Below are 15,496 nucleotides of genomic sequence, written 5' to 3' on the forward strand. Positions count from 1 at the left end.
ATGACAAAATCTCCATACCAAAAGTATAACACATTTGCCTAATACTATAACCATGCAAGTGTAATTGTATTATTCACCACTTCGTCATGATAAACAAAACTATGCCCTTTAAAAGATAGTAGTTTCGAATTTAGTAAGAACTATGTGTAAAGAAGTCAAACGTTTGACAATTTGGTTTCATCACTCCTAACTTCAATAGAATGGACAACAATAAAAATTAAGATAAAAAATAAAAAATGTGAGAATTTTTTGGTGATTTTTTATTATACACTAAAGAGTGAGAGACTCTGAATATGAGAGTAAGAGAGAAAGGGAGTGAGAGAGAGAGAGAGAGAGAGAGAGAGAGAGAGAGAAGAGAGAGAGAGAGAGAGAGAGAGAGAGAGAGAGAGAGAGAGAGGAGAGAGGGGGGGGGGGGGCGGGAGGATCTTAGACGTTGACAGGTAAGAAGAGAGATTTATTTATGATCAACAAATATTCATTATACTTAATTTAACGTAGTATGGATTGACACAACTTAATGTATAATTCCCATAAATTGGGCTCGTTTCGATAGCCGGGTTCGAAAGACATTCAAAATTGTTTATGCTTGTGATCAAATTTTGTTTCGTACGTCTAGTCTATACCATTTCTCATACTCAATAATACGTAACTTATTTAGATTATTACGTCATACAACTGTTGCGCGCATAAGTTGCCGGTGATTTCGATTTTGTCACAATAATTATAACAAGCTAAAAACTATAATACAGAAACAAACCAAACAAATAAAATCAAGAACTCTCGTCTGACAATACTTTTACCGAACAAACAAACAAGATGTACATAAGGGGGACGAGCAGAACGGTTTTCAAATATGAGGTAGGCCTTTGAATTCTTGAGGTATATATAAATCTTAGCTCGCTTCACAACTTTTTTTTAATGGGGGGGGGGGGGGGGGATAGGCCTATAGGTCTACATGTATAATGTACGAGCTTCTTACATTTTGTATGAGAATGATTATGATGTAAAGAGAAAACTCAGTTTGAAAGTCGGGCAAACTTTTACACTTTGTAATTTTGGTGATAATGTACTCTGGCACAAATGCAAAATATTATAACATAGACCCTATATGATAAGATAACAGTTTCTCAGTCAAAGTGAAGAATAACGTTCGTTTACCAAAGCGCCTTGTTAGTTTTTATAAGAGGGATTGATTTTGTCTGGATGGCGAATAGACCCAATATATGCCGCCACTGTCTTGTATAACACGGACCCCCATTTTAATGAACCTGAGATGTGGAAACAAAATAATTACCTCGCTTCATTCATTGTGCCACAGTTTGCATGATTTTGTGTGCGAATATTACTGATATTAATTAATTTTAAATCAGAATTGACTCATTACCCGACTGTGACCTTTGTCTGACTGTAATTACATGTACGTTCTGGCCTGATACACAATTTAGTCCATGAAGGGTCTTCTAAACAGGCATGGGCATTATTGGCATACCAGCATGATTATTTTGCCACGAGCTGACGTTGCTTGCCCGAATAAAAACGTAGCACAAGAGGGACCTTGGATGCTCAACCCCCCCCCCCCAATTTCAGCCTTAAATCAATAATTAATTTCAGTGAGGCACATGTAGAAAATGAAGAACCCCAAGCCCCTAGCCCACAACCTCCCGCCCCCCCCCCCAAAAAAAAAAAAAAAAAAAAAAAAAATTATATTTCTTCTTCTAGAACCGCGCCTGCCCTTCAGACTCTGTGTTATCATATACCTCACATGAATCTTTGGTCGAAACTAATCAAACTCCTTTCTTCGCTCCTCCTAATCTCCTTTTGTAACGCACAATGTTTCCACAAAATACTATTTGTCTTGAGGGGAGAGAGGCAAATAAAAAAGTGAATGAGTGAGAAAGTTGCAGCCAACTTGTGAATAGGTAAACAGATTCTGACACCCATCACACGCTTTGTCTGATTATTGACCTGTGCGCTTCGGTCTGTGTTCCTTTGCGAGGTAAAGGTCTTCAGAGGGGTGGGAAATCGATGTTGGCATGACAACGCACACCGGGTCTGTTCAGAGGAGAAGATCTCGGGTAACATTATCGAGTACAATTACTTTGGACCGTTATAATTATGAAAGCTTTCTTCCTGAATCCCAATACTCGATCAGAAGATTGAGAAACTTATCACCTGGAGGAGAGCATCTACATTTTTCTTCTCCATACCTGAATCGCTGGGGGTTGGAACAGTGGCAAACTTGAGATCACATTCTTTAAAACTCTCGGGTAAGATTAAAGACTTGTGAGTATTTGTCTTTCGCACCAAGCACTATTGTTGGCAGTGCATGCTGTTTGAGTTTTGTAGTCGCTCGGAGCAATGTACAGTATGTACAAGAGGCTTGTGACCCCAGGTTCATGTGCTATACCGAGTGTTTTGAAGATTGTAACTAACCCTCATAAGGGAAAAGCAACATGAAACCCCACCATGTTTGGATTAATACAAATTCTTATACCTGTGTTCGTGAGTATTGAACTTCAGTTTTCAGTTATTTGAGTTTGTCGATCACAACGGCTTTGAAACAATAGTCATTATGTTATGAGCGATATAAAGGGAAATGAATCGGTGTTTTGAAGTTCCAAAATAATAAAATGTATGATTTACAATACAACTAGTAGGGCCAAATTCCTAAAATCATCGTTTTGATGCCTAAATTTGATTAGTAAAAAGTGGTCAAATAATAATGAGCCAAAAACAGATATACTTTTTCTTAAATGGTCGTACAGAATATGTGGGCCTATACTTGTATCTTTTATGCTGCGTGCTTATCATGTCAATTTAGTTTTTATATCATCACAGAATAAATCAAATTAAACATCACCAGAAAAATGTATCCAGATTTATATTTCAAAAAGCAGGATGGAATTATACTACCCTGGCAGGGGGGGGGGGGGGGGTGGTTGTGTACCATATATTCTGTTTGTAATTTCTAGGGGAACCTTTTCAGACGCAGGGGGGGGGGGTATATTCATGCAGCGCCCTATGTACCACTATCACCCTATCAGAATCAGTTACTCGAAAAATATTCTAGACTTTGATCAAAATACATCATGAATATTGTGGAGAATATTATTGACTCGTGACTGATTATGTCTTCTTCAACGACATTGTCTAAACAGGGATCAATGAACTAATCATAAATTGGACTTTGCAGTACAAGGAACCATAGATACATTATTTTTTTTATAACTTCTTGTTTACCCAGACAAGAATCCTGATAAAACCAATTACCACTATCTCTTCACCGAATCGAACTTCGGCACCGACCGATGATTATCACTTGTAATTGGGAAAGATAAATATATTGACCTGATATACCAAGATTGAAGCAAATATAAATATCTGAAAGCAATCGATTTAATTCTCATTATCAAGATACCGGGTGTAATAAAGTATTGCAGTAAATTAGTCGCTGTTCATTCAGATTCCATCAAAATAGCAGCGTTGAATCCGTGTACGGAGGTAATTATTATTATCAATCATAAATGCATTAGTAGATTATTGCTTTGTCAATGAAATAATTATTGCTTTGTCAATGAAATAATTTTCAGACATTTAAGTCGTCTGCGCAGCATTTACAGAGAATGTTACGAGTATAGGAAGTGAATGGAATGAATTATTCATTATTCATGGCGCTTTGTGACGAGATAATACGAATTGCTAAAATAAAAATGAAGGAACATTATTTAAATAGGCAGTGAGCTAGCGTGAATCCAGACATAATTATGTTGGACTCTAGCGCCATTGGTAGAGAGGGAAGGGAAGGGGGGGGGGGGGGGGGGGGAGGAAGATAGAATGATGAACAATAATGAAATGAGAGAAAACTAGGAGGGGTTCGTATCAACTCTCTTCATTTCACGTTGCCTTTTCATTTTCATTTTTCTCTCTTTCTTTTAAATTTCTTTTTCGTCATTTCAAAATCGCCATTCGATTGGGGGGGGGGGGGGGGTGCGGAGGGGTGCAAGCGCTCTCCGTACTTCCATGGATACGCCACTAATATCTACAAAGTAAGCTGAATTCGCCTACCTATACGACTTGGGAAGCCTAAAAAAAAAACTTGCAAGGATGTATGCAGTTAGTGTGTTGGGTTATGAACAATAATAGTCAATGTACACGCTTGCAGGTTGAGGATCGGTAAAAAGTTTTTTGTGGTGATATTCCTTCTTTCACTCCCAGCTTAACTTTCTTTGTGTGACAAGGATCTGTTACATGTTTTCATGACAGCTAACATAATTGGATCACTAAAATTTGTGACTCTGTATTTCGTTTGGATATAGAAACAAATCCTATCAAAATATTTTTTTGCTTTAAAATTTAAAAACAAATATAATATATAACAAGAGTTACACCGCAGAAACAAAGGGAAATAACGCTGTGAATTGGAAACTATTTTTCACGTTTCAATAGTTTAATATTCCAAATATTAAGTGAGAGTAAAAAAAAAAAAAAATAATAATAACAAACAAACAAAAGTACTTTTCAACAGCTCGTTGAGTGTAAGAATTCGATTATAGTTATTTTGACTACTGGAATCAAAGAAGTGTGCTTGGGGCTTACAAAAAATAACCATAAGATTATTCTAGGGCGCAGCAATGATTGATCACACTGTTCTTTTGTTTTGTTTTGTGTTTTGCAGATGCCGCGGCTGCCTCCGCCCTACCCCTTCAATGAGCCGAACCGAAACATCAAACATTTAGAAGAACAGAACATTCTCAACGATACGATGACGAAACTGACTAATCTTTACAAATCCGCTTTCTTCTATTCTTCGCAACTTTAAATCGGATTAGAATCAGATTATTTTGAAACGGAGCATCTTTGGAGGAAAACCATGCAACGGGTGAAAGAAATATCATCAAAACGCAAAATGTTCCAGCTCGATTTTATGTCCAAATGAAACAAATAGTTCACAACGGAAGCTAATTAGCGTCTTGGAAAATACCTCTTGAGGATTTTTACCCGACGGGTTACATGCAGACTCTTTTCAAATAATGTGGACAGAAAAGATTGCTGAAGATTTTCACTAGGGGTCACTCGGGTACCTTTCTCTCCACCTCAGTAACTTTTCTATTGAATAAGGGTGGAACTGAGGCGTAAACAAGGGATTATTTTCAGCATTTACCATTAGGAAAAAACTATTCCGCCGGTGATTTTCTCAAGAAGGCGATTTAGGACAATAAAGTGATCTAAGGCTTACTGCCCATCCCTCTGTGCCTGGTATTGGGTGAGTGATGATATAGAAAGAAAAGGGACAATGGGTTTGGACAAACCAGTATCTCGTGTGAGTCGTAGCGAGGGAGGCAGCAGACCAAGAGGTTCTACCAAACACTCGAAAAACTTGGGTGATATACGAGTGACGAGTCAGAAACAAGCTCTCCAGCATACTGTAAGAGCCAAGAAACTCGACGAGAGACAGCTTTTCAAGTTTCTGAAATCTCTGGATACTAGCAAAAGTAAAAGACTCTTTCAAATCGACAAAGAAGTTGCGGAAATAGAGAAGCTCTTAAAACGTTTGAATTCAGAGCAGGAAGACGCAATTCGACAACGAGAGGGCTCTGGTGAGGAAATAGAGCAGAATGACGATGACACTGATAACCTGGTAACGAGAAGCGCCGGCGCCGCCACTGGACGCCACAAACGTTCGCATAAGAAGCATTCGACGCATAAGATGTCGAAGGAATTTGACGAGTACGCGTTTAGAGCTCGTAAGAAGAAAAGTAGTGTTGACAAACTTGACAAGGACAAGGCGGACAAGGTGCTCAATTCTTATTACAGATTTGATTCCGAAGGTAACCGCAGGGTATTTTCACCTTTGATATCCAGTCCGTCTAAGACACCTAAACCACAGGATCGTGTTGCATGGGATGCTGGTTTGCTCCTAGATGATATTTCTCTGTCCAACTACACGGTAGTAACAGGGACAGAAAGTCGAATCGATAGTGCCACGACTAAAAGTTTGATTTCTTCTGTTGGTGACGATGTTGGTGACGAGTCAAGGGCAGATACGATAACACCCGGACGGGCTATTTTTATGACATCGGGTAAATCTTCATCGCAGGGTGCACGAAAATCAACTAAATCTCATCTCCAACAACGATCCATACCGAAAGGATACAAGCCTTTGGACTCAAAAATTCCCCAAGGGGTAGTAGACCAATCATCATCACCCAGCTCTAAATCACAGAAACCAGGGAAGACAAAGAAAGTTGATAAACAGGAAAAATTGAAGAAGTTCTTGAGGCAAACTAGCAATAAATCCGAGATGAGCGAAGCATCCGATGTGACATCAAAAACTCCGCTCGTCAAGGTAACAAGTCACAGCGACGAAGAAGACATTCCACTAACTTTCAAGCGGTCAAAACTCAAATTGAAGCGACGACCCCAACCTCAGGCTCACGAATCGAAACCCGGTGAAGAGCCATCGGACTTAGCGACGACTGCGGAATTTTCCGATGACGAACTCCAGCGCGCGTCCACTGTCGAGGCGTGTACGGGAAAATCTTGCCAGGTGACTGAGTGTATATTTCATCGGGCACTCCATCTCCGTAGACAATCGTCTACGATTCACGACGATGCCGCTACGATCGATGAATATTACCGTGTAGCGAGTGCGACGAGATCGCGAGCCACCCACCAACCATCGATATCGCCTGCCTTCCGGACAGCCGATGATGGGTCTTGGAGTCAAACACGAAGATTACCAGTTTCGGCACCAAGTCCTACACCATCTGAAATTCTTGCCGATGTCGTGACGGAGAAGGAAGTCGTCGAGGATAAGCCAGACTACACTGATCTTGAAGTCATGCTCTCTGTCCGTCGACCAACAAAGGGTTCCAATCGAGATCGAATGCTGAAGGACAAAGAGGATAATATCAAAAATACTTTCAAAGTCATGAGACAGAAAATGGCAGCTAGCGTGCCACCAGACTTCAACACCAACTATGGGACACCAACGCCGAACTGGAAAATACTCGACCCTCTTAAAATGAGACATAAAATTGTACATAAGTCGCCACTCTTCACACTATGGAAATTGAATTAAGGTATTATTTCAAAACTTATCTTTAATAATTATTAGAAAATAAAATATGGTATTGATGTAATTCTTTCACCGTGACGTAGAGTATAAAGAGGTCAAATAATGTCTAATTTGTCCCTCTTCAAACTGTACGTACATGTTCATGCCATTCCATATCACTTAATAACATGCTTAAGAATAGTATATGATTCACTGAAATATCATAAAAAAGAAAGTGTAAATTATATTTTCCGATATTAGCAATATATTTGTACAGTGTATGTGTAACTGATTGATATTTTCACAGATTGACTGAGATGTACTCTGGATCTGACATGTTAGGACTATATTTTTCATTAAAAGAGTAACTTTAATAGCATGATGCTATGATAGCATGATGCTATGATGATTTCCCTAAGAAATGTTCTCGCAAAGAAAATACACCTGAATATGGACATTTGTTAAACAGTCTATGTAGACACTAAAAGTCAGTATTCACTAAATCATTAGCTTTGCTTGAAATATTCCAATATGTATGTTCAAAAAAGAATTGACAGATTTTTACACGATTCTGAATCAGTTACTATCTCTATTTTTTAAAATTATTTATAAAAAAAAATCTTTCACGTTACGAAGTGTATATATTTCACAGAGTAGTTCACCCTCATTTTGACATTATCAAGTGGAAAGTATAGCAAAAGGTCATGGAAACGAGCCGGTGAAAGTTTGATAAAATTGTATTTTTTTTCAAATTTTGAAGATCAACTAATCACCGATGGCAACTTTTCTTTGTGAAATTCTCGAGAAAAATATTCCAAGTATTCAAATGTCTGAATCTTAAAGAATGGGTGTAATCTTTTCTCATAATAAGGATTGGATATTGTTGGATCATGTTTGATTAACTACAGCTCGCTAAGGATCATAGATTTCTCAGTTAAAGATCTACAAATAGTCAAAATCATATTATTTATCGGATGAAGAAAACAAAAAAATCACCGACACGTTTCACACTTTCAACCTTCTCATATTGTTTGCTTTCATCAAAATGAAATCGATTCGATTTCAAGTATATTTTCCACATTTCATTGAAAATGTATCACAAATAAAAGCAAAACAGGGTGAACTTTCTATCAAATCAAGAGAGCAGTCTCTTAATAACAAGAGAAGATACACACCTGATTGATGTGCAATATTTTATGTTTATTTTTTATCCTTTTTTTTATTCCGCAAGCAGCCGGGCGATTAAATTATACAGCGATCCGAAATTATTAACAAAAAGTGAATGAATTTAATGTAAATTCTGAGGTTCTAAACTGCAACATAGTCATTAAAAGTAGAAATTGTGAAACACTTAATTCCAGTCGGAGCCATGTCTAAATTAGGACATCTGTAGTTCTACGGCTGTTCCCCGATATGTATTTTTTTTTCTTTCTATAACTGGAAACTTATTAACACGCCCAGTAATTTGTATTACATGAATATTTCATTTGGTGCAATATGAAGACCATATAGTTTTTATCAGTATTATCCACTACTAAGGACATTGTATTCTTAACACTTTTAGAATACTATATTTTAAGTATTTAAAGGTAGCATGATTTGCAATATGGTTGAGAAGGTTTAAGAGTAATATGTAAATAATGGTACAAATCATGAAATAACGTGGAAACCTGCAACTTAAACAAAATATCATGAAGCTCAAAGGGAACACAAGTAGAGACAATTTCATCGACATAATTGTGATGAGAAAAGGTGATTCATTGGATAATTCTGTTCACCGACTCCCATGACATGATGCAGTTTTTTGTCTTGTCCATAAAAGCATATTCTTACAAAAAGTCATCAAAATAAGCAACAACAAAATCCTTCGGTTTTATCAGTATCTAAGTTTGTAGCTAAATTTTTCATTTTTATTGGATAATGAATTGAAAGGTGTTGAGTTAAGGCATTTTTGCATGTGTTCGTTCGGTTGATTTTTTTTTGGCGGGGTGTATAGCATGAGTATAATACAGCAAGTTTCCCTTTTGAAATATTTATATCATTTTGGATGTCTTTCAATGTGGTTCGGAGCGATTGGTAACAGTGTATAAAGTGAAGCACCATTTATACAATGTTGATTTAAGAATTAACTTTGTCAATAATGGGTTGTAATTTGTAACCCAATGTGCAGCGAAGTTAGGGCCTATATGAGATGGGTCAGTTTGGCCTTTGTGTCTAATTAGCAGAAAAATATTTTGATGTGTAAAAGATATTTTCTGGTATTAACTTTTGGTGAAGAATATATACACCGCAGGAATAATTTGCAATAATACACGTTTTACAAAATATGTTCACTTTGTTTTCATTTTCGATTAAAAATTGTCTTTAAGACAATACTACGCACATGAACACTATGGTCCGCCGAGTCTGTCTAATTTATGTAACAAATCTTCATTTTGAAGAGTGGAGAGAAGATAAAGGTAGTAAACCGCAATGAGAACAAAGAGTGTGGGTGAGGATGCTGGGTGGATTTGGGAAAGAACAAGAACACACGAAGAAGAACAAAACACGAAGCAGCGAGATATAGTGTAACGAGAAATAGATATAAAGAGACTAGGAGAAGTGTGACAGTGTATATCAGAATTAACGAATGGTAGAGAGATTTGGGCATTAAATATTTGGGATATAAGAATGCTCTAGCTACCTAGCTGATACGTCACTAAGATTATTCTAAGGAATCATGCATGAATACCTCAATAAGTAGTTGCGTATACTGTCTAGCATAAGAAGAATTAGATCATGTCTAAGTGAGTTGTGAAACAAATATGTGATGTAGGTCGTCTTTTCAAACTGAAACGAATAACTATGTGTTATGTATAGTGTATATGTTTTTATTCTGTGTTGTTGTAATTTTTACCATGTACTTTGTCACTTGCCAACAGGGCTCCCTTGAAAAGCAGGCCTTGCGGCTCTGAAGGGACTACAATTTGTACCTTGTATTTTAAAGAAGACTGAGTAAATAAATAACGCATCATGTGTGTTTGTTTAAGTCACTTTTGGTTAACGCCACGCTCGAGCAAAGATCTCAATTTAATTCAAATCGTCAGAACGTCAATGCTGAAATCTTTGATATCTTTGGCAGCAATGGAACAAAATACCTAGGACTTGGCCAATTGTGATTAAACTGGCAGCATCTTTGAATTATTTCATTAAATCTGCATGGTTTGTATAAAATACATAAAAATAATGACATTGAGGTTTAATAATACAACATCAACTATTATATTCAATACAAGGACACTATATTTATTTTGCAGGATATGAGCTATCTATAAATACGAATGGAGTAAGGTAAATACTGAAGGACGCGAAGTACCGGAGAACAAATTAATACTAGAAAGTACAAGATATTTCGACTTTTGACTTATAGCTATGTGTGATTTTAGTGGCTTTATTCAAACTTAATTTATTTCGTTACAAAGATATCTGGATGAACGGTAGATTATGACTACTCCTTAAAGATAGTTCTCCTTTCAAACATGATTCTGTAGAACTGTTCACACTCATCGACACATTTCTGCCAGACTATCGGCAAATCCGGTCCCTTTCCTGTTGATGTGGAAGGTTCGATTCCCGTACTACGAAGGGCTCTCTCGTGGCTCCCGCTAGCCTTTGTTGCTTTTTTTAGAACTTCCGAGCAATGCCAGTCTTCGGGTATCGAATCTAGACTTTCACATCTCAGCATGCATCCCCCGAACGTCAGCCCCGTTTCTTGGCAATATCGACGAAGCACGATTTCAGGCATGGCTGCAAAGTCGTCTGCATCTATCACGATCATGTTAGACTGATACCCGTGTTCTATGAAGTAATCGTAAAGCAAACATTGTTGTTTGAAACTGTTGGGTAATTTCTGTCTCAATTCTGACACGTAGTTTTCATCAAAATTGCAGCCTTGTAGGAGTTTCACGTAGGACCTTATGACTTTTTGCGGAGAACGAATCAAGAAAGTGTGGCAAAACTCTGAAGAAAGCTCAGGGAAGCGTCCTTCTACCGCAAACGCCATGTCCTTGATGAAGGCAGCACGTCCTAGCGGGAACTTTTGACTGAGCATTTTGTGAACATTTTCGTAGGTGTAGTTGTCGTCTGTTTCGAACGTGGCGTTCTCTTGTCGGTGTTGAGGTCCGAAACGATACGCGGCGAGATAGACTTCGTGAAAGATCTCGATGTCGCCCCCGGCTGCAATACATCGCTCAAAGAGTGTCGACAACGACCGCTGGCAACACCACAGGGCAACACGTACTGTATTACTCATCGGAAAATTTAAACTAACTCAAGTTGAATAAATGTAACAGTGTCTCATTGAACAGTGAACGACTTCCCAGTCTGAGGGTTGGAAAATAATTTCGTTCTAGGTACATATTGTAATATACGTTATGAGGTCACGTGCAATATCAACAAAGTAAATGAATAAAACACAGCCTTCAAATGGGAATGGACCTTGATCTCTGAGTTTGCACGGTTGATTGTCCAGGCTGAAACCAACCCCATTCCAACCTATGTTAAATTAGTGCTAAATTGTTTCAGTCTGAACTCTCAAGTCGCTCTTGCTGTTGTGACTAGAGTATCACATGACAGTTTTATGTATTTTACTTTAAAAGACCAGGCAATTAACCTTGTTCAGCATTTGATTAAAATATGCAGCTAACATAGTCCATTTTAACAAAATGTTGTTTACAACAGAACATCGTCTCAGTCTGTTTGTTTTAAAGTTTGTTTGTAACTGTAACAAAGTCTTTTTGGAGCTAGGTACCAGTTAGATCTGGAGCATTCGTCCCCAGAAGAAGAACAAAGAAAGCAGAAAAAGAAAGAAGAAAAAACTTTATACCTTCAGTGTCAAAATATCAGTTTGATGATATCAAACAAACTAGTAAAATATTATAGAGTAATGCTAGAAAGTAGAAGCTAGGATGTCACATAATAACATTGTATTCATAAAAAAAACACCTCATAGTAAAAAGGAATCCTCAGAAGTTTTTACAATATGATTATAATTTATGCTACACAAGAGAAAAACAGGATCTATCATTGCTACGATATACACAGACAGAAATTAGTTACACATTGTTGATCAAGAGTCATTTGGTAAGTTTGCATTTATTAAAAGAAAAAGTTTAAAATAATCAGAACCAACTACATCACATTATGAACAAAATAAAGGATAAAACAAGATATAGTACATGTACATACTATACATGTATCACATAAGAAACATATGTCGAAATAGGACTTCGAATGCTAATAAGCTCAAGATGAATCGCAAGGAAAGAAAAATGCTTATTTTGAGATAGATGAGTTCTATGATACGAAAGCCAGCATGACATAGTCGATGAGTAAAAAGTAATTTTTGAGGAAATTAGAAATCTGTCCCATGAAATAAGGTATCACATTTAATTCCTTCCTTTTCTATATCCCTTTTCCACCTACTTTTTTTTTACCTGCTCACAACTATGTAACAACAAAAATGCACTACCTATATATCAGGAAGAATGAAAAGTCAGATATAAATAATGAAAATTATAATAGTTCATACCAGTAGTCCACAAATAGTGGGAGCTTGTGCGCATAAGAATATTGTTATAAATAATCCTCTACCCAGAAGAATACACATCTCAATGATACCCTGGTATAAATAATGAATACATCAATATATCATTGCCAACCAGTTATAATATTAAATAACTAACAAATAATGAGTAACAGGCAGAGATTAACCCTCCATAATCTTGCACTACGCCGACAACAAATGTCAATAAGTTTTTATCTCACACACTGGGCAAGTATCAGGATCACAGAAACGTAAGTAGAGCTGCAGAAGAGAGAGCAAGACGCCCTCTCACACCAAGTCTGGCGGAAATCATCGAAATTGATGGATAGCACCAACAAACCCAACAACAACAAGCCTGTACCCCTGGCACAATGACCAACCTCTGTAATAGAAAACAATTGATTGGTATGCATTCAAGAGAAACAACCAAAAATCCTACATGACATTACACAAACTATGTTACATAAACACACACACGGGTTAGGAGCCAATCCGAAACCTCCATAAATCCTATGCTTTGTATGAATATATACCTGCATGACTGCAAATTTTAAACATTATCTCAAGGATTGAAATTCACCAGATGGTAGTGCAATATCTTTTAAATATTCCACATAAAAAAAAAAAATCACTTATCAATATCATAACGACTCGTGCAATATGGTCATGAGCAATATACCCTTGTATCTTACTAAAGGCCACCATTTGGAAACACCATAGAAGAAGCTTACTCCATTAACTAAAGAATGGCATAATCAGTACAACATATCTCAAACAATATTATTTTAACATATATGCAGCATAAAAATTGTACAATTGAGAATTCAGGCAAACAGCCCAAGCAATTTAACTGCCATAAATAGGATCCAACAAAATCATGACAAAAAGTCAATTTAACAAACTAAATATAATGCTTAAGCAAAAGACAGGGAAAACATTCCTAAAAGCTCTTTGGAAACACATAAGGACACTACATCATAATGGGATAGTCACTATGCAAGAACATCGTAAGAATACTTTTGGACTAATATAATTCTCATAATTTTTGTACAGTACAAATTTGAGAAGCAACAGTTCATAATACTAATTAATTAAATGATGGAGTATATATAATGAGTAAACTCCATATGACTAGTGTGCTCAAGGCGAGAAAAAAAGGTTGAAACACGATTATGGATTATAAGCTGGTATAATTTTTAAGAGGAATATTTATATATGCATTAAAATGTGAATATGATTGGGTGTATATTACTTGAATGAACATGCAACCAACATCATGAGGGCACAAGAGCTACATAGTGAGCAACTTATTACCCACCATATGGTGGTTTATTAAATAATACCTGAATATGCTTATAGACTGATTCCAGACATACATGAAAGACACTGAATTATCCCTTTCAGGACAGGATTGATTTTACGGTTAAATAACTTAAATTGATCACACATTGTTCTTCAAATTGGCAACAATAATAATTTTCTTTTCTTGCTACATCGTTAAAATAAAGTGTAATGTCTCTGAAAACGATATACACGTACATGGGCAAGAATGTATTGTAAAGTTTTAAAAAATTACAGATTTTGATAGAAAAACACTGATTTTGGATCTCTCAACATGTTGCCAATTTTAGGATTTTGAAACATATCCCTTTTTTTTTTTTAAATTCCTGGCATCAAACATAATACATGTATAGTCATGCAACAAAAATGGGTGCAGCATGTGTAGAAATCTTTTGCCTTTTCTACTAATGAATCAGGCATACTTTTTAGGGCTCCCAATCAAGATTTGTTGAGCCAAATCACAAAATGTGGAATGATTGTAAAAGGGTTAGGAACTCTCACCGATTGGCCAATATATTGGTCATTTAAAAACATTTCAAACTTTTTGTACATGTAACACATCGGCTTAATTTTGTCTGTGATTGCTCAGGTTTTTAAAGCTTAAACAAACCTACTAATTACACATGGTTACTGAAATGCAACAAACAATACAAGACAAGTTCAGAATCATATTTAAACTGTGCATTTTTACATAACTTCAAGTTGTATATATATATCTTAGTTTGAGTTCAAAAAGAAGGAAAGCTATTCTCTTTCTACAGCACCAACAGCAATGAACAGGTTACATTAACTTAAAACAATCCCTGTTTATTAAATAATTCAAGGTGCAAAATATTCAACATATTTGAATACACTCTAACACTAAACTTCCATCTAAAAAAGGAATGTCAGCCCTCCATAAGATATAACATGAAATATTCCAGTTGTATGAAACCATCTTTTATCGTTACATTATGATAAAAAAAGGCAATCTTGTCTTCTGGTAATGAAAATGCATTTTGGAAAGAAAAAAAAGTCTGTGATTGTGAAATAAAGAATCCTCACATATCATTGCCTGGGCCAGCAAAATACTAACCTCATGATGCAGAATGCTGAAAACTGCATGCTCTTCAAAGCACCAACACAGACATGCAGGTATGGGACCATGCATTATGAAAATCCAGTCAGAATGATGAAGCTTTCATCAAAGCTTAAAAAACTGACCAAATTCCATGGATTTTTGGTTAATAATTACTACACAATTACGCATTTTCCATCAAAATAAATGAGGCGAATATCATTATCTCTCGACATATCACACAAAAGATATGCTGGATTTCATTGTTTTAATAAATATTTTACATCACCGGAACGCGGAACTACGATTATCTTTAAAGGCTTCGTTGAACAATGTTGAATCTAAGATGCACGGCCCTACGTGTTATCAGTGTCAGTGATATGGTGTAATATCGAAGCCCTAAAATGTTGCGCTTTAAAACGATCAAGAAGTGCCTCTAAAAAGTAAAAATCTTTGA

General features: G+C 36.4%; 2 protein-coding genes across 2 annotated transcripts; one reads left to right on the forward strand and one right to left on the reverse strand.

The window, feature by feature from the left end:
* The first annotated feature begins 2,102 nt into the window (after nucleotides 1-2,102).
* LOC115919161 lies at nucleotides 2,103-9,445 on the forward strand. The gene is made up of 2 exons (XM_030972190.1): nucleotides 2,103-2,267; nucleotides 4,676-9,445. Exon 2 carries the CDS (start codon nucleotides 5,294-5,296, stop codon nucleotides 7,079-7,081), a length of 1,788 nt encoding a protein of 595 aa, XP_030828050.1. The 5' UTR covers nucleotides 2,103-2,267; nucleotides 4,676-5,293; the 3' UTR covers nucleotides 7,082-9,445.
* Nucleotides 9,446-10,326: 881 nt separating this feature from the next.
* On the reverse strand, nucleotides 10,327-15,328 carry LOC105441347. Its single transcript, XM_030972191.1, has one exon. It carries the CDS (start codon nucleotides 11,346-11,348, stop codon nucleotides 10,545-10,547), a length of 804 nt encoding a protein of 267 aa, XP_030828051.1. The 5' UTR covers nucleotides 11,349-15,328; the 3' UTR covers nucleotides 10,327-10,544.
* Nucleotides 15,329-15,496: the final 168 nt, after the last annotated feature.

The sequence above is a fragment of the Strongylocentrotus purpuratus genome, unplaced genomic scaffold (assembly GCF_000002235.5).
Source record: "Strongylocentrotus purpuratus isolate Spur 01 unplaced genomic scaffold, Spur_5.0 spur5_scaffold_6, whole genome shotgun sequence".
In the NCBI taxonomy this organism is placed as follows: Eukaryota; Metazoa; Echinodermata; class Echinoidea; order Camarodonta; family Strongylocentrotidae; genus Strongylocentrotus; species Strongylocentrotus purpuratus.